Source organism: Lissotriton vulgaris, unplaced genomic scaffold (assembly GCF_964263255.1).
Source record: "Lissotriton vulgaris unplaced genomic scaffold, aLisVul1.2 SCAFFOLD_563, whole genome shotgun sequence".
NCBI classification, from domain to species: Eukaryota; Metazoa; Chordata; class Amphibia; order Caudata; family Salamandridae; genus Lissotriton; species Lissotriton vulgaris.
Window position 1 is genome coordinate 500170 of NW_028253855.1, and position 20024 is coordinate 520193.

At 46.6% G+C, this 20024-nt stretch overlaps 1 protein-coding gene across 1 annotated transcript in view; it reads right to left on the bottom strand.

The window, feature by feature from the left end:
- Positions 1–3575: 3575 nt before the first annotated feature.
- The window catches only part of LOC147660724 (E3 ubiquitin-protein ligase TRIM39-like), a 119121-nt gene continuing 102672 nt past the window's right edge, over positions 3576–20024 (bottom strand). Inside the window, exon 6 of the mRNA XM_086951509.1 lies at positions 3576–5026. Within this exon, the coding sequence (XP_086807635.1) occupies positions 4512–5026 (515 nt within the window). The 3' untranslated portion in view covers positions 3576–4511. The remainder of the gene's footprint in view (positions 5027–20024) is intronic.

The window sequence follows — 20024 nt, forward strand, 5'->3', positions numbered from 1 at the left end:
CCAGGTCATAAGCATGGTGTCCTTTTAATGCAGCGGTGAAAGGCCCAGGTAACCTCAGTCCATCACAGGCGGTGGGAGCCGGACAACCTTCAGATGTGCAGCGCCTTCACCTGAGCAGACAATCGTTCTGAAGACTGACTGCTGGCAGTCTCTCTCTCTCTTTCTCTCTCTATCCCTCAGCCACCCTCTTTCTCGCTCTCACATTGACTTGCCACCTCCCCCCTCTTTCAATCAATCAGTCAACAAATCTGTATGTGTGGGGCGCAGCTTATCACCCGCGAGGGTATCCAGGCGCTTGGGTTGCTGAGATCAGTCGAAAAGCTAGGTCTCGGGTCTGTTCCCGAAGTCCATCAGCCAGGCTGATGTATGGAAGTGGAGAGGGGCGGCCTCCGTCAGTGAGGGTGATGTATGGAAATGGAGAGAGACGGAGTCCGTCAGCAAAGGTGATGAATGAAGTGGAGAGGGATGGCGTCCGTCAGCAAGGGTGATGTACGGAAGTGGAGAGGGACGGCGTCCGTCAGTTGGGGTGATATATGGAAGTGGAGAGGGACAGCATTTCCGGACTTGGCGGCGAGTTGATAGACGGAGCCGCCACCAGTGTAGCGGATGCGCGGTGTCTGAGCCAGGGTGAGGAAGGCGGAGTGAAGGTTTCTAGATGGTTAGTGGAAGTTCAGGCGGTGGTTCATGTATACTGGTCTTTGGTTGCTGAGGGCTTTGCAGGCACTTGTCAGTAGTTTGAATTGGCATCGTTTCTGGCCGGGGAGCCAGTGGAGGTCCCTCAGGTGCTGGGTCTGTTTGGGCAGGTTGAGGATCAGTCTGGTCCCTGAATTCTGTTTCCTCTGCGGCCTTCTCATGAGTTTGGTGGTGGTACCAGCGTGCAATGCATTGCCGTAGTCAAGAAGCTGGTGATTAGGGTGTGCGTGACTGTTTTTCTCATGCTTATTGGGAGCCATTTGAGGATTCTTCCCAGCATGCGGAAAGTGTGGAAACAGGCAGAGGATACGGTGTTGATCTGTTGTTTCATGGCAAATGTGTTGTCTAGGATGATGCTGAGGTTTTAGGCGTGGTCTTTTGGTGTGAGGTTGGGTCGGAGTTCAGTGGGCCACCAGGTGTTGTTCCGGTTGCCAAAGTTCAATACTTTGGTTTTGTCCGTGTTGAGCTTCAAACAGTTGTCTTTCATCCAGGCTGCGACATTCGTCATGCAGTTGTGGAAGTAGGTCTTGGTGGCCGTGGGGGTCTGCTGAGAGCGCGAGGATGAGCTGGGTGTCATCGGTGTAGGATATGATGTTGATGTTGTTCTGATAATGTTGGCTAGAGGTGTCATGTAGGTTTTTGAAGAGGGTGCGCCTTGACGGATGCCGCAGATGGTGCTCGTGGGTTCTGATGTGAAGGGTGAGGCGAATTCTCTGTGTGCATCCTGAGAGGAATGATGCCACCCATCTGAGTGTGTCTCCTTTTATCCCAATCTTGTGCAGTCTTGATGAGTGTGTGGTGGGAATCAGTATCGAAGGCGGTGGAGAGGTCAAGAAGGATAAGGTGGCCGATCCTCCTCTGTCGAGTAGGGTGTGGCTGTTGTCCGTGGCGGTGATCAGGGCTCTATCACACTCACTCTCCCATCATTTCCCACTCTCTTTCTCTCTTTCCTTCCCTTATAGTGTATCTCTATCTCTCTCCCTCCATTTCTACCACACACTCTCTTCACCCCATTGCCCTTCACTTTTTCCACTCTCTTGTGCTATCTCTTGCCCCGTCTCTTCCCATCACTTAAACCACTATCTCTCTCTCTCTCGACCCCACACCAGTACTGAAGGCACGTGCATCTGGACACCAACGGAGATAAGTGCCCGAGGCAGGGCTGAGACAGATTTAGCCTGGCTCCCCGGGAGCTGTGTGTGATTGCACTAGTGGAGCGGCGCCCCTTGATGAGTCCAGTGAGAACACTCTCTAGTTAAGTCAAGTTTATTGGATCAGCTTTACAAGAAAGCCATACATTTGCACAATACACATTTCATGAATAGCAACAGTGGCTTGTACAGTCGGGTAGATATTTCATAGTGGTCCGTAATTGTGATGGAATCTTTACAGTTTAGGCACCGTATTGTTTTAAAATAGTTCTGTATTAAGATAGATCTTCACTGGCCTCGTCATGCTCAATGTTACAAACACACTGTCCATACAAAGATGTGTTAAACCCCGGCACAGAAATATCATCTTAATTCACAGGTGATGGATCACAAAAGGATTAACATTTAAGGGAAAAAGAAGAGACAAATAGAAAGCCATTTAGTGGCTGATTTGTATAAAGTGAAACCCGAAAACCTGGATTGATCGAGGCTTCGTCGCATTCTAAAATTGTGTGATTTTAGTCAAGTATTTGATTTCACCGACCCTCCATTTTCTTCACTATCGCACATGAGAGCACCTCCAAATCAGTGAGTTTAGAATACCAGTGATACAAACACCTATTGTGTTTGATTTAATTGCATATATTGTTGCTTAATCTATAAGAATCCGGGCAGGGTGGCTTTAGGGTAAGAGGCGCCAGGTGCGACAGTCTTTTTTGGAGTGCTCCCCCACCATGGAAGAATTCTCCAAAGAGTCCCTCACTCCCACCTTCCAACAGTGACACTCATCTCTACAAAGCCCGAGTTCCACACACATTTATTGTTCAATAGCGCTGCGCATACTAACCATGGGGTGTCAGAGAACTTTGCACCAAACACACATTATAAAGAGGCAATGTGTAAATCAGTCTACAGGAAATGTAATACAAACCAATGAGGATTACGATTCTGTGATCTGTATGGACACATTCTTTGCAGCCGGCATATTAACCCTATGCGCTACTTTTTGATGAGTCAAAACTGCCACTAGACAAAACTTCCATCGCTCTCCAGCAGAAACATTAAGCACCTGAGTTATTTTGACATTTTTATTGTTGCCAGAAACCTGCTGGACACACAAGGAAACAGAAGGTGCTTTTAGAACCCAAAATCATGTCTGAACTCTGCGCCTCCCCCAGGTAGGTGCCGGTGCCATTGCACCGGTCGCACTGTCCTAAAGCCACCCTGAATCTAGGTTACACACAGGGTTCATGTGACAACTGTCTTGCCTCTGAGGTTACTAATAATAGTGCAATCGCCGGGGCGGGGGCTGGTATGCTTTCTAAGTTCATGTTTAAAAACAATCACTTTCAATAAGTACTTCTCAGCGCAATGATATAATGTGCTCCACGTGTTAAATAAATACACATTTTTTAATTCAACAGAGATTTCATCTTTGCACAACACACATTTCATAAATTACAATAGTGGTGTGTGCAGCAGGGCAGATGTCTCACAAGAAACAACTTATACATGATGGTCTGTATTTGTGGATCTAAAAGAATCTGGGCAGAGCCGGCTTTAGAGTTAGAGGCGCCAGGTGTGACAATATTTTTTAGCGCCCCTCTGCCCATGACCACCATTTCCAAATATTCCCTCCCGCCCACCTTCCAACAGTGGCACAGATTACCGTTCTGTGATCTGCATGTACACGTTTGTAGTGAAGGAGGTCCACTCAGGAAGGTTGTATTTCAAGATGTTTATTCCATGAAGATAACCGGTAGTAAACTACAAGATATCATGTAGTTACGTTGTAGTTCAGAGCCCCACCAGGATCTGCCCATGACCAGCTGCCACTACAGCTCTGTGTCCCAACATTCCGAGGCTCATCAGACTCCAACACTCCAATGAGTCAGAGCACAGGCACTGGCTGAGCAGGGCTCGTAAACCCCCTTACAATATAATATGCAGGATCTACAATGTTCTTTGCAGCCGGCATATTAACCCTCTGCGCTACTTAATGATGAGTCAAAACTGTGAAAAGACAAAACTTCCATCTCTCTCCAGCAGAAACATTATTCACCTGTGTTATCTTGACATTTGTATTCTTGCCTGAAACCTGCGGGACACACAAGGAAGCAGCAGGTGCTTTTAAAACCTAAAGTTATTTCTGCACACAGAGCCTCTCCCAGGTCAGCCCAGGTGCAGCGCACCGATTGCACAGTCCAAAAGCCGCCCTGAATCTGAGTTACATACAGGGTGCACGTGACAAATGTCTTGCCTCTGAGGTCACTAATATTAGCGCTGTTGTTGGGCGGGGCTGGAATGGTTTCTAGGGTCATGTTTAAAAACAATCACTTTAAATAAGTCCTTCTCAGCGCAGCGCTATAATAAGCATATTAATGTCAAAGCTCTGCATGCCAAAGAAATACACATTTTTGAAGTTTAAAGAGGCTTTATCATATGTGACATGATGTCTGGTGCATGATTCACACAGCAAACATTTCCTGCCCTTGTTTTAAAAATGTACAAGGAAAAGAGATCTGTAGCAGTCAGTTTCACGTGTGGCTTCTGGGTGTCATGGCAACATGTGGGAGGGTCGTTGTGAAGAAGATTCTTTGGAATGTTGGTGTTTGAAGGTTCTTTGAACTGTAGGTGACAGTTGGGGGGATGGGGGGGGGGTCACTCTCACACCAGCCTCAGCTCCGCTCTGTCCCATAGACAGAAGTACGGGAAGAGCCTCTGTGTGAAGGGGGCCTGCGGGAAGGAGAAGAGAAGCTCCATGGAGTCAGCATTGTACAGGGACAGCCGCCCCCCCTCGTAGTCCAGATACACCCCCAGCTTCAGGGGCTTCTCATGAGGGGTCAGAGGGGTCGCAGGGGAGGTGAGAGCAGAATACTGACCCCTCGACCACCCCACAGCCCACACTCCCCCCCCAGGTGACCATGTGAAGGCTCCCTTCCTGTTCACAGACTCTGCTGCGACCCCCACATGCCACAGCGCCCCCTCCTGCAGCAGCTGCACCTCCCAGTAATGTCTGCCGGAGGTGAACCCCTCGCTCCCCAGCACACAGGGGTAGAGGAAGGTGAATCTCTTGGGGGTGTCCGGCAGGGTCTGTGCTGTGTCTGTCCGTCTCACTCGTCTCCCCCCCTCAGACAGGAGGAGCCCAGGATGAGCCGTGTCAGGATTCAGAGTCACCATCACTGCAGAGAAGAGATTCACAATTAGAGATTTAATGACACAAAGAAAGGCTTTAATTACTGATTCTGATTTACATATGAGCAGTCTTGTGCTGCGCGCTTCAGTGATGTGAACAGTCCAGAGTTTGCACTGGTTACCCTGGAGTTTGCACAGTTCAGCCTGGAGTTTGCACTGGTTACCCCAGAGTTTGCACTGGTTACCCTGGAGTTTGCACTGGTTACCCTGGAGTTTGCACTGGTTACCCAGGAGTTTGCACAGGATATCCAGGAGTTTGCACTGGTTACCCAGGAGTTTGCAAAGGATATCCAGGAGTTTGCACATGTTATTCTGTAGTTTGCACAGGTTAGCCTGGAGCTTGCACATGGTATGTGGAAGTTTTCACAGATTATCCGCCAATGAATCCTGTCATTTGGGGGCATGTTTGGGGGCTTGCGGAGAAACACTTAAAAGATGTGTGGCGTGAATGCAAGGGGGGGGGGAGGATTTAGTTCATGGGCTCCAGAATATAAGATAATAAATAAAACCAAAATGCATTCTTTTAGTCACTAAAGACAATATACTTGTTGCAGAGGTGAACGTTAATCAGATAGAGGCCAAAAAAAGGCAGACAAAGTCCCCTCCACTAACTTCTGCGTCATTTGTTATATGACAAGGAAAGTGGAAAGCGCCCTTCCCGATGGTAAAGCCTCCGCCTTAGGGCAGTTGTGACGTTGCCGGAAATGGCGTTGGGCCTGGTCACTCAGTATGAGCATGTTGGCTCTCCACTATTGGCTCCACGAAAGAGCATCATATGACCCATCCGGGTCTTGCTTGGTACTGCACGATATGCTCTTTCGGCATTCTGTCAGAGACTCTTCCGTTCCGGGTACTGGAACTGTATCTTCGATTTGGGGGTACAGTTACGAAACAGTATCTGCAACCCGATTGGCCAGTGTTTTTCATTCACTACAACCCACACAACAACAGAAAAATCATTCAAAATTCATATTTTTGAGGCAAGGCAGAAAGGTGTTTTGGAAAATTAGAACATGCAGGTTTTTTCCACCTTGGCCTCGTTTTAAATGTTCAACACCTTTCAAAACCATGGTTCCTTCCAAAAAGCATCCTCAAGGGTACAGGATGTTACCACATGCTTTGCTGGAAAAATCTGCTGCATGATTTTGCATCTCCTCCCCCGAAATGGCACAATGGGACAAACCAACTGCGGGCCGAGCAGACAGCGCCGCTCTGTCCGGCGTACTTTTCCATCCGTCAATATTAGAAGGGAAAGAGCATTCTGTCCTGCTGGTACACCGCAGATGAGGACAGGCCTTCGTGAACAACTCTAGATCTTTCACTGCACACACTATAGCTCCCAGCACATTCGTTTTGTCTCCCATACATAGCCCCTATAACCATATATTTTTTTTGTTCTATCCGATATCGTTGTTTTTACTTTTCACAGTTTGAATGCCTCAAATTTGCAAGTTTTTTAAATTAAAACATCACTTTACATTTTTTCTACAGCACCAGCAAGCCATTTCCAGGCAACTTCCCCCTACCATCATTCCCCTCTTTCTGTCCATCTCTGAGGTGCTCTGAAGCAGCAAGATGGCTGAATGAAAAATGAAAAAATACTATGTATACATGTATATATTTCAGTACACTTAGAGAATGGGTCAACATATAAAAGTGAAAAAAGATGACAGGCCTTTCCCCCTCACTCACCCTCACCCCCTCACTCACCCTCTCACCCTCACTCAACCTCACACCGCCTCACACCCCTCACCCTCACACCCCCTCTCACCCCCTCACCCCTCACCCCTCCTCACCCTCACACCGTCACACCCCCTCACCCTCACACCCCCTCTCCCTCACCTTCACACCCTCACACCCTCTCACCCTCACACCCCCTCACCCTCACTCACCCTCACCAACATAGCATAACAAAACATAGCATAGCATAACAAAACAAAGCATAGGATAGCATAACATAACAAAACATAGCAAAACAAAACATAGCATAGTATAACAAAACATAGCATAACATTACAAAACATAGCATAACATAACATAAAACAAAGCATAGCATAACAAAACATAGCAACACACAACAAAACATCGCATAGCATAACAAAACACAACAAAACATGGCATAGCATAACAAAAGACAACATAGCATAGCATAACAAAACAAAGCTTAGCATAGCATAACAAAACATAGCATAACAAAGCATAGCATAACAAAACATAGCATAACAAAACATAGCATAGCAAAACAAAGCATAGCATAGCATAATAAAACACAACAAAACATAGCATAGCATAATAAAACACAACAAAACATAGCATAGCATAGCATAGCAAAACACAACAAAAGGTAGCATAGCATAACAAAACAAAGCATAACATACCAAAACTAAACATAGCATAGCATAACAAAACATAGCATAACATAGTAAAACATAGCATAACAAAACACAACACATAGCATAACAAAACGTAGCAAAACACAACAATACATAGCATAGCTTAACAAAACATAGCATAGCAAAACAAAACATATAAAAGCATAGCAAAACATAGCATACCAAACACAACAAAACATAGCATAGCATAGCATAACAAAACATAGGATAGCAAAACAAAACATAGCCTAGCATACAGCATCACTCCGCACCACCACAGCATCACTCAGGGGCACCACAACATCACTATGCGCTACCACAGCATCACTGAACGCCACAGCATCACTCGTTCGCCATCACAACATCACTCAGCGCCACCACAGCATCAATCTGTGCAACTATTCAGCAACACCTGGTTCCAATATGTTCTCTCAATGTTTCAAGCTTTATTACAAATGTAACAAAAAGATGTTAATATTTCACTTCTGTTCTTGGATTTTTCGTCACAATAAAATTTACTGAACATAATCTTCGCAAAAGTTATTTACAAAACTTTAAGCTATTGCCATTATAAATTACAATAACTTTTATTTAAGAAATTATTATTGAAAAAATTTAAAAGCCATTGTTATTTATAATATCAATAAATGTAAGTCACGTAAATACAACACATATTGCATTACAAATGCTATAGGTGTCACATTTGCGAAAGTTATAACTATTGACATTGTAAATGACAAAGCTATTAATTTTGCTATTTTCAAAAACAAAACATGAATAAAAATGTTGTTATTTACAATACCAATAGCTCAAACTTTCCTAATGCGAGACCTATTGCATTGCAAATGCTTGTTCTGTTTGGGCCAGGCCAGGGCGATCGGCAGTGTCCAAACCAAGGGCTATACTGATCTCATTTAACAACTGTTTGGCACGAGAAGCCGTTTCCGATCTGGCCCGTCCCGACAGAAAAAGAATTGGTAAGGGGGGAGAATTTTTTGTGAGGCCAGACTACTGCCATCAGACGGTAGAGAAGCGCTTGCCACTACGTCAGCTTATCTTGTCATTTCAAAATAAGGGGGCTCAAGCTTGCTTATTACAACCAGCTAAACTGAAAATTGTGCATAAAGGGAGTACTAGGTTTTTTACTTTTGAAATATTGGCGAAAGAATTTCTGCAAACCCTCAAAGGAGGATAAGGATCGATTAAGTTTATAGGAGTATTGTTTAATTTATAGGTTCCCTTTGTGTTTAGATGTATAAATTGTAGCATACCTCTCGCCTAGGAAGTTGTATACACCCCAGTTGTTGTAGCAGGGTAATTCTTTTTTTTTGGGGGGGGGAATATAATGATTATGAATTACTATCCGTTGTACGTGTTTTTTCTTCTATTTCTAGGTTCAGTGGTTGGGTGGGCTCACAGGTGTGGGAGGCACCTTTTTTGTAAGGAGCATGTCATCGCTAGGACTAACAGTCCTAAAGCCTCGAGGTAGGGGGGTGGTGATGGTGGGTCTTGTGGGAGTGGTAGGGGGCAGTAGGGGTGGTGGAGGGGGCAAAGGAAAAAGGAAGCTTTAAACCAGCAAAGAATTGTTCAGAGGGCTAAAAAGATCTGTATATATATATATGCCTGTAGGCATGGCAACCGTGAAGATATGTCAAACTTAGGTCTCCGAATATGCACACTGAATGTGTGCGGGCTAAATAATTATAATAAAAGGCAGTGATCCAGCCTGATGTAGTGTGTTTGCAAGAAACTCATATCCCGTGGGCAAAACGCAAGGTCTTAGCTGAATTAGGGTATACGGTGCTAGTAACCTCTCGGCAGTCAAGTTTGGTAAGAGGGGTGGTGATCTAAGCAAAACCTTTTGTGCAAGCTACTGGGCGCCATTTGGCAGATATGTTTGGACGGTGGCCTATTGTTGAATGCAGGACAGGGGGGGCTATTTTTACCCTGTGCACAATATATGGTTCTAACTTTGACGAAGCCCCAATACTGGAGTATCTGAATGGAGAGCTTGCCACATGGCCCGCTCCGTTATTCTTGTGTGGGGATTTTAATATAAACATGACTTCGGAAGATTTTCAAAATTGGGGGTGGAATTATAAAGGTAGGAAACCTAGGGTGTGCAAGGCTTTATTTCATTTATTAACTGATCATGAGCTACTAGATGTGTGGAGTAGTCTGCAGAGACAAGACCCAGGATACAGGTTTTTTTCGTGCCCCCGCAATAGGCTTGTTCATTTTCATTATTGTTTTGCACCTACATCAGTGTTTTCGGGGTTGAAAACCTGTCGACATCCAAGGGTGACTTCGGATCACGCACCTGTTGTAGTTGAAAATCCAGCACTAGCTCGATGTGTGGCCCCACATTTGATAGGAAGCATTTGATAAATGAAAAATGTATTGATCACATGAAGGTGTGGATAAAAGAATTTTCTCAAATTAATAGACATTATGCGTCTTGAGGGATTGTATGGGACCGATTTAAAGTGTGATTTATTTATTTATTTATTTATTTTATTTAAAACGTATAACGCGCAACAGCTACCCGCAGTGGGTTTCCCGGCGCAAAGGATAGACTAAAGAAGAAAAAGGACATTACAACAGCATTATTAACAGCTAAAATGGCCGGAAATCTATTGGAAGAGTAAAGTTTTCAATTTTTGGCGGAAGCAGAACATGTTAATCTCGGATTTCAGAGCAGTGGGTAGCGCATTCCAAGATTTGGGGCCTAGATGGGAGAAAGATCTTCCCCCCATCTTCACAAGTTTGAATCTTGGTCCTTGGAATGATGAAGTCACAGTTAGCCGAAGATCTTAATGTGCGGCAAGGCCTGTACGGCTGAACAAGGTTCTGAAGATACAGAGGGGCTGAGCCCTGCTTAATTTTAAAAAGGTAGCATATGGCTTTAAATTTAATGCGGCTCGGGATCTTGAGCCAATGTAGATCGCGAAGAGCCTGAGTGGCCGAAGATCTCCTCGGGATGTTACATAAAAGTCGAGCCAATGAGTTCTGTACTACCTGCAGTTTATTTATGGTCGCAGCATCGGCACCAAGGTAGAGGACGTTACCATAGTCCAGACGAGATGTTACTAACGCCTGGACGACGGTTCTCCTAGTGGCATATGGCAACATCCAGAGAATTTTCTGGAGCCATCTCAAGGTGGAAAAACAGATGGCAGCCACCTTGGTAGCCTGTTGCCTCATAGAGAGCTTGTCATCTATGAGGAATCCAAGATTGCGAACCACGGGACCGGTTGGGGGAGGGGACCCATGGCATCAGGCCAGTGTTGCGGGTCCCAGAGATCTTTATGTTTCCCCAAGATGACAATCTCGGTCTTGTCACCGTTTAACTTGAGGAAATGCCTCTGCATCCACTCAGCCACTCGTGACAATCCAGTTTTCAGACTAGACACGCAGTTGCCTTCAGTGCTGGAGAGAAAGAAAACAATTTGTGTGTCATCAGTGTATGAAAAAATAGTTAGCCCAGCATCCTCTACGATGGAAGCTAGAGGTTTGATGTAAATATTAAATAATAAAGGGCTGAGAATGGACCCCTGAGGGACGCCATGCGCCGAAGGACAAATATCAGATACGGCTTTCGTGGAGAAGACCTGGAAAGTGCGTTCACTTAAAAAGGAAGCAATCCAGGCCAATGCGGGACCATCTACTCCCAGGGACCGGAGAGAGTTCAATAAGGTGGAATGAGACACGGTATCGAACGCCGCACTCAAATCCAAAAGGATGAGGGCAAAAGTTTCCCCGCGATCGATACCGTGCCGTAACCTCTCCGTTGCCCCGAGTAGCGCAGTCTCGGTGGAATAATGCGCACGAAAGCCGGAATGAGAAGGATGTAAAAAGTCCTGATTTTCCACAAGATGGGTAAGCTGAATGTTCACGTGCCTCTCCAACACTTTAGATAGAACGGGCAACAGGGATATCGGTCTGAAATTAGCGAGGTTAGACATATCAGCTCCGGCCTTTTTTAGGAGAGGGACCACCATTGCGTGCTTCCAATCCGGTAGCACGTGGGACTCATTTAAGGAGGCATTCAAGAGTCTCATGAGAACTCGCCGGGATTCGAGATCCAGCAGCTTTAAGATCTTTGCAGGTACCGGATTACGCGGTGAGCCAGATCTTACGCTGTTCAGGCAGGAGGCAAATGAGGTGTCATCGAACAGTTGCCAGTGAGTTACCACTGCCTTTGGATGCAGGGGTGCTTTCACGACAGTTGGTCCCGGTGGATGTTCATTTACTGTCATGGGAGCACTCATAGATTCATATATGTTCTTAACCTTGGCAATAAAGAATTCCGCAATAGCATTGCACTGAGCTTCCTCCAGGGCCGGGGGAGTCGGAATGGTGTCTGCTCCTGTTAGTTTTTTAACAACCGCAAAGAGGGTGCGAGGGCAGTTCTGTGCTTGTGTCACTGTGTTTACAGTGTATGCAGCTCTCATGGCTTTACATTGGGAATGGTATCCCTTCAAGGCTACTTTATAGGCAGTTTTCCGGGAAGCCGAGTAGGAGTGCCTCCATTTTCTTTCAAGAGCCTTGCAATTAGTTCGTAAGGCCTTTAAATTGGCCGTGAACCAAGGTGCCGGGCAGCGATGAGATCTAGAAAGTTTCGCTGTAGGGGGAAGGACGGTATTTACCGCGTCATTAAGCCAATATGATACAGCATTATTCAAATCCCTAAGTGGGACGTCACTGTTCTCAGGGTGGGTGTTAAAAAGATATTGGTCAAACTTCGTAACATCAAGTTTACCCCGCCGATGAATTAATTTGCCTTTGCCGGGGCTGCTCTCAGCAATTTGCTTGATGTTAGATAGAGCAAAGTGGACTGCAAAGTGGTCTGACCACTCGAGCGGGCGAGCACTCTGAGAGCAATCAAAAGGAAGGTTAGAAAGAACAAGATCCAACAGATGCCCAGCAGAGTGAGTAGAGCCCGAATTGCACAACGTAGGGTTAAGAACCTCTAAATCGGTTAGAAAGCACTTACTGATAGAGCATAAGGGATCTTCAAGATGCAAATTTAGATCTCCAAGAATTGTGAAATTTGCTGCCCTAAGAAGCAGCGGAGCTATAGAGTCGGCAAGCGAGGATGTCCATGTGTGGGCATTGCCAGGGGGGCGATAGATCAAGAGGCCAGTCATTATGAATTGCGGGTTAGTTGCAAGTTTAAAAAGCGCCGCTTCGCATCCAGACAGGGAAAATGCCTCAAGTTTGCAGACATAACCGGACTTAAAAATAATAGCAATGCCCCCTCCCTTTCCGGAGGCTCTGTCCTGCCTCAACATAACATAGTTGTTGGGGACTGCAACGGCAATATCAGGGCCAGAACTTTCGTGGAGCCAAGTTTCAGTAAGAAACAAGGCGTCTGGCTGCTCAGTAACAAGAAAATCAAAGATGTCTAGTTTATGTTTTGGGAGAGACCTACAATTAATGCTCCAAAATTGGAGAGTAGACAGTATAGAGGGAGTTTTTTTTGTCCTCCGTCTGCCTCGCGTTCGGTAGAGAACAGGTAATGCAATCTAAAGAAGTCGGAGGGCAAAAGGATTTCAAGGCCTCACCGGAATATGATAGAATTGCAGAGGATGTAGCTCGTACTGCCGAACGAGATGGGGAAGTCATTATAGCCCCTAGGCTCGTACTGGCGCGGACGGGCGCAGACGGGCAGGACTCTGGCACGACTCAGGTGCAGCAAGGGCGCGTCCACTGCGCGTCACCGCTGCGCGTTGTGTAGAGCGCCTTAAGTAGGCGTTTCCCAAATTGCCAGAGCGCCTGAACACTAGAACGCTCGAAAATGGCGTCCAAAAGTGTCCCCTTCGCTCCCAAGATGGCGAGCGCTAAAGCAGACCCCCGGGAACCGGACCCGCTCGACCAGCGGTGTTATCAACAATTAAAGTGCAGGTAGGTGGCCAGAAGGGGAAGGCAGACTAAAAACAGGGCAAATACAAATTAGACAAAATAAATACAAAAACGGGATATTTAAAAGCAAATTACGCCGTTATGGCAGCGCTGCAAAATGCGATGTAAAGTTTCTTGTCCAGGCACACCCCGGAGATACAGACACCTTAAGTAGGCGTTTCCCAAATTGCCAGAGCGCCTGAACGCTAGAACGCTCGAAAATGGCGTCCGAAAGTGTCCCCTTTGCTCCCAAGATGGCGAGCGCTAAAGCAGACCCCCGGGAACCGGACCCGCTCGACCAGCGGTGTTATCAACAATTAAAGTGCAGGTAGGTGGCCAGAAGGGGAAGGCAGACTAAAAACAGGGCAAATACAAATTAGACAAAATAAATACAAAAACGGGATATTTAAAAGCGAACTAGAGGGGAAACACAGAGTTTCAGGTTCTTAAAATCTAAAATAGCGAAACAGACATTGCAGGCTTTATATGATGAGCTTAAGATCGCCGAGGAGGGATTAGCTAATGGGTTAGCAGCAGCTTATAATACAGCACTCCAGAATAATTTAGCGAGATATAAGGCTAAAATTAATCTAGAATGGAGTAAGGAGATCGCTATAAAATATCAAACTTTTAGAAAAGAGTATCATGAGTATGGCGAGGCCACAGGGTGGTGTCTAGCCCAGAAATTGAGAGTAAAAGAGGCTGAAAAAAGAATAACGGGGATCCAGAATTCGGCTGGGGACATTGTGTCTGATCCCCAGGAAATTCTTAAAGTGCTTCATGACTTGTATACAGAATTATACACAGAGAATGGTACTAGGGGGTTTTCTTTGATGGATATGGGATCTCCAGCTTCTCTTTGGGGCCAATTGGCTCAAACGGACTCTGATATACTTGAGGAAACTATTTCGTTGGGAGAGTTAGAGCATGCCATAAATTCGCTCGCAGTAGGGAAAGCTGCGGGACCGGACAGACTCCCCTTGGAAGTATTGAAGACATTTTTTCAGGAGATTAAAGATGATATGCTTCAAGTTTTTCAAACTGCACAAAAAGGGGTGATTCCACGAACCTGGTCTGAGGCCAATATTTGTGTGTTGAAGAAAATGGGGGAACCATCTGAGTTACCAGGATTGTATCGCCCAATCTCTCTCCTAAACGCAGATGGTAAAATCCACGCAAAAATCTTGGTGACACTGCTGGCAAAAATTATACCATCAATAGTGTCATTAAAACAACACGGCTTTATACCTGGGAGAGGGACGGTAGACCATGTGCGTAGAGTAGTTACTCTCCTGGATATTGCACAGGCAGAATCTCGAGAACTTGGCCTGCTTTTTCTCGATGCCGAAAAGGCGTTTGACCGGGTTTCGTGGAATTTTCTTTGGCAGGGATTGCAACAAATGGGTTTTGGGCAGGGTTATATAGGTGCTCTAAAAGCCCTTTATCATCTCCCCTCGGCGAAGATTTGCTCAAAGGGGTATTACTCAGAGACTATTGTGATCTCTCGAGGCACACAGTAGTACAAAAGGAGGTGGTGATGGACGGAGCATCTGAACCAATCAAACACTCACACCCAGTCAACAGATCTCGGTTTAATCCATCACCGATCTTTAGCCCACTCTGCCACCCCAGTTCTGACATGGCCATATGCAAATCAGTCTGAACCTGTGCCTCATGGGAACAGTCCAGTCCGAACTGCCAAGCCATGCCTTCCCTGGACCGGAATCAAGCTTCCTAGGACCGGTTTCTGGCATTTCAGCCGTCTTCAGCCAGGTTTGCTTGAATCCAGTGACAAAGTGAGCAAGGGACTCACGTCTGAGCATACCCTGCCAACTTATGGTGAACAAAGCAGTATAAAAGGGGGTGGTGACGGACGGAGCATCTGAACAAATCAAACACTCAAACCCAGTCAACAGATACGTTTGGATGGAGGCCTATTGTTGAATGCAGGACAGGGGTGGCTATTTTTACTCTGTGTACAATATATGGTTTTAACTTTGACGAAGCCCCAATACTGGAGTATATGAATGGAGAGCTTGCCACATGGCCCACTCTGTTATTCTTGTGTGGGGATTTTAATATAAAGATGACTTCGGAAGATTTTCAAAATTGGGGGTGGAATTATAAAGGTAGGAAACCTAGGGTGTGCAAGGCTTTATTTCATTTATTAACTGATCATGAGCTACTAGAATCCATGTTGCGACAGGATGGCATCTCGATGTAATACTCTTCTCCGGTGCGATGCGACAAAATGGCGTCTTGGTTACGATGCAATAACGTTGATGCGATACATGCACGCCCGACGGTGACTCGATGATCTTTGTTGCCGCGACAGGCCCTGCAACACGCTTCTCCGGTGATGCGACGGCGACCTCTGCAGTGGCGGCACGCTTCTCCGGTGATGCAATGCGCTTTGGTGATGTGATGGCGACAGCGGCAACATGCTTTCTTGGCGATGAGACAGCAACTGCTGTGGCGGTGACACGCAGTCTCTCAGAAGGACCAGCACAACAGCAGGTACTTCAATTCCCAGCAAGGGAATTCAGGGGGGGAGCTGGTTGGTGAAGTCTTGTATCCCTGAGACTTCAGGCAGGAGGCAAGCTCAAGTTCAAGCCCTTGGAGATTCTTCTTCACGATGATGAAAAGTGCACCCAGTCCTCTTCTCCTTTCTTTGGCGATGAAGCAACCACTGCAGGCCAACCCCCAAACACAAAGCACAGGGGAAGTCTCCTCCTTCAGCTTCCTTGGTTCTTCTCCTCAGCAAAGGTTTGTCTTGATTCCCAGAAGTGATTTAAAAATCTGGGGTCCGGGTCCCCCCTTTTATACACCAAAATCCTTTGTCTCTGAAGGCAGAGAGTGTCTGTACCTAGTCCAAACCAGTTGTGTGCAGACCTGGAGCACTTTCTTTACAGGAATCCTTCTTTCCTTTGACAGTGTGGGCCAGGGTCATCGGACACACCCCAGGAGGTGGAGCCAGCATTGCAGAAGGCGGGCACATCCCTATTCAGGCCCAGGTGCAACTCCTCCCACCACTCTACATACAGATAGTTCTATTCAGCCCTGTGCTGACTCACCCTGCCTCCTGGAGCACCCCAGCACCAGTCACTCAAAAACCAGTCAAGGAATACACAACCTAGCAGAGGCAGGCTTGGATAGTTAGGCAAGAAAATACCTACTTTCTTTAAGTGGTATTTTCAAACACAGAATTTTAAAAACAACTTCACTAAAAGACGTATTATATCATTCCGAGTTCAGGCATACTAAATTCGTTTTTCTACCATGCTCCCTGGGTCAGTTAGGATTATAAGGTGTTATAATCAAACTGCCCAACCTGGCTTATGGGGACAGGTAGCCTTACAATAGTGAAAAACGAAAATGGCTGTAATTTACTATCAGGACATGCCACACACATCAGGGAACGTCCTACCTTTTACCTACAAAGCACACTGCCCTTTGGCCTACCTTAGGGGTGTCTAATATGTAGAAAAGAGAAGGGTTGGGGACAGGCAAGTGGGTGCACTTACCAAGTCAACATGGCAGTACCAGGCTGCACACAGGCTCTGCAATGGCAGGCCTCATACACACTTTACAAGCTGCTCCGGTGGGTGGCACAATCAGTGCTGCAAGCACACCAGCAGCATTTGATTTACAAGCCCTGGGCACACGCAGTGAACTGTATTAGGGTCTGACAAGTAAACCAAATAAGCCAATCATGGAGTCACTAATCCATACATCAATTTACCATAGGGAGCACTTGCACTGTGGCACTGAATAGCAGTGGCACAGTGCCCAAAGCTTCTAAGACCAGTAAAAACATAAAAGGCAACAGCAAAAAATGGAAGGGAGACCCACGCTAATGGTGCCAGGTCTAACAGACGCCGGCTTGAGTAGTTTAGCTATGGTCTAAAGGACATTTCTTGCTTTGTTGTGAACTTGGTAGGTCTGCGGACCGTCTAAGAAAATACAGGGTTCCCATGAGGGCCCTGCCATGAGACTTGGTAATTTGGCCCTTTCTTGAAAACGCCTGTGGTTTGGCTAGTATTTGAGACTTGTGAGGTACGGTCTGCGTACCAGGTTTTCTTCGATTGGAAAAGAGGCAGGCTGCGCCTTCGGAAGGCACCATGAATTTTGATGTGTACGTAAAACATGGCCTTGGGGCCCTATTATGATTAGTACATTATGGCACAAGTATCCAAGGGACAACGCCAAGTTGTAATGGACACCCCGCCCCTGACTCGGCCGTCTCGGATAGAGCACCCCTCCTCTCCGGCTCCATCGGCAGAGGCCGCAGACATCTTAGGCCGATCTGCTGTGCCCGTTGCCCATAGCTCTTCTCTCTCTCTCCCTATTACACTCACCGCACAGACATTAGCCTCCCTGTCCCCAGTCTCCGTAATATCTCTGAGTGCGCCCCTCCCCTCACCGTTTTTCCCACCCTTGTTGAATGCTGGGACGCGGGTGCAGAGACTCGTGGGAGGGGATCGAGAGGCTGCAAAGGAGAGAATGGGGCGAGTGTTGATGCGATCTGATGTTGGTGATGTGGAGGAGAAGATGGTGGCTGATCAAGCCTCTCAGTGGGCTCGGAACCCAATTTCCAGTGTGGAGGATGTGTGGAGTGTACTAAAAGATTATGAGCCGTTCGTGCACCAGCATGCCATTAAACACATAGCTACTTTGATTGGGCTATGGGAGCAGTGTTTTAATGGTGTTTTCCCCCAAATTGTTTAGGATATTCGGGATAGAGTGTATGCGGCCGACATGGCCCCAATGATGTTTTTAGTAATGTTGCCACGTTGATTGGATACCGGGGCAGGCTTGTCCAAAGGAGCCCGATCACAGTGTCTCAGTTCCCGATGAGGGAAGTGCTTCCCATCTATCACCCCGAATTAACGAAGCTTTGGGAAGGAAATCACTTCATCAAACAGCGAGTATAGGCCCGTTTCCAGGAACAGTGGGTTTATACTCCTTGGAAAAGAAGGGAGGTTTTGCCCCTTAAGACCCAGTTACTTGACCCGGGAAAAAATCAGACTGTTTATTACAAAGAGTTGCCAGAGGCTGCGTCTTCGACAGTGATGACGCTGGCTGACATTGAGATGTTTTTCGGCTTGCTGGTCCCAGTTGATATATGGCGGCAGGTGCACATGCAGGATCATGTAGTGGACTTGGGTGGCACATGGGAAGAGATCAGGGCACGGGACAAAGAGAGGAAGCCTGGTGAGAAGCCTAAAGCTGAGATGCTAGCTTTGACAGGCCGAATTATCACGTATTTACACTCTCTGATTCCACCTAGAAGAGTAGATTGGGATAAGTTAACAGCATGCCTTAAGAAGAAAGATGAAAGTGTACCCAACTTTACTAGATTTGAAGGGGTGTTTTGGGATTTCAGTGGACAGGACTTGTCAGTCGTGGGAGGAATTCGGTTGTTTGTCAATAGATTTGTTACGAACCTGCTTCCAGAGATCGTGAGAGGCTTCGGAGAGCACTTGGACGACATCCTCCCCATCGGTCATATTAAGTATGGCACAGTATTATGAGCACAGAGAGAACGAAGAAAAGGAGAAAGTAGGGAAGAAAAATAAGGAGTTGAAGACAAAGGTATTGATGCAGCAGGTGACCCTGGGCAACAGCAGAGGACAGGGCATTGGTCCGGCCCAGCAGGTGCCCGTACTAGCGGCAACAGAGGGTCTGTGTGGCTTAATCAGTGCGTATACTGTAAGGAGGTGGGTCATTGGCGTAATGAGTGTCTGGTGTTGCTGCGAAGTCTTGAGGTACTGAGAGGACGGAGACACAGAGGACGAGGGCGAGGACATGGGGCAAATGGCAGAGATCGAGGAGATGAGAAGCAGAAAGGTCAGTCTGAGAGGAACTATTTCGATGATCCGAGAGGGCGACAGTATTACCATGATGACTAAGATTTGGACAAGGTGACGGGACTTACCCAAGGCTAGGACATCCAAGGACAGGGTGAAGGATCAGTTCCGATCCCTGTGGATAAGCGGGGACCCTATGTTACTACTGCATCGCTCAGCGAAGAAATTCTTGGTGGACACAGACACAATGAATAGCTCTGTTTCTCGTCCACTGGTCCCTGGGCAGCTCTGTCTGGCCAAAGTAATGTTTCGGTAGGCTTCTCAGGCGTACGGGTTGTGAGCCCCATCTCTGAGCCATTAGCCCTGACTATCGGTCCTTTCACAGTAGATTCACCCTTTTTACTGCCATCTATCTGAGGAGAGAATTTAATGGGTCTGGATTTGTTGAAGAGGCTACACGCGACTATTTCATGCTCCTCTGATGGTGTCTATATGATGATAGGACCCAAGGCAGTGAATTCATTTCCAAGCAATGTTTGTCGAAGGATGAGCCTCTTCCCCCAGAGTTTAAGGAAGTGCTGACGACGTTATTGGCTACAGGTGATACGGACATAGGGCTATTGCAGATTCACCCGGTTTCCATCAGAGTCAAAGACAATGCTGTCCTGCCCAGTCTTCCCCAGTGCAAGAGACCAAAGGCGGGAGAACGGGCGCTGTTTCATATTATACAGGATTTGATTGCATCTGGGGTTGTTGAGGAGACGAATGCGAATGTGTGCAATAGCCCTATTCTCCCCATCTTAAAAAGGCCCCCCTGATGATCATCCTGATGTCTACCGTTTTGTGATTGATTTGCATGAGGTGAGGAAGATTGTAATGCCTCAGTTCCCTGTTGTCCC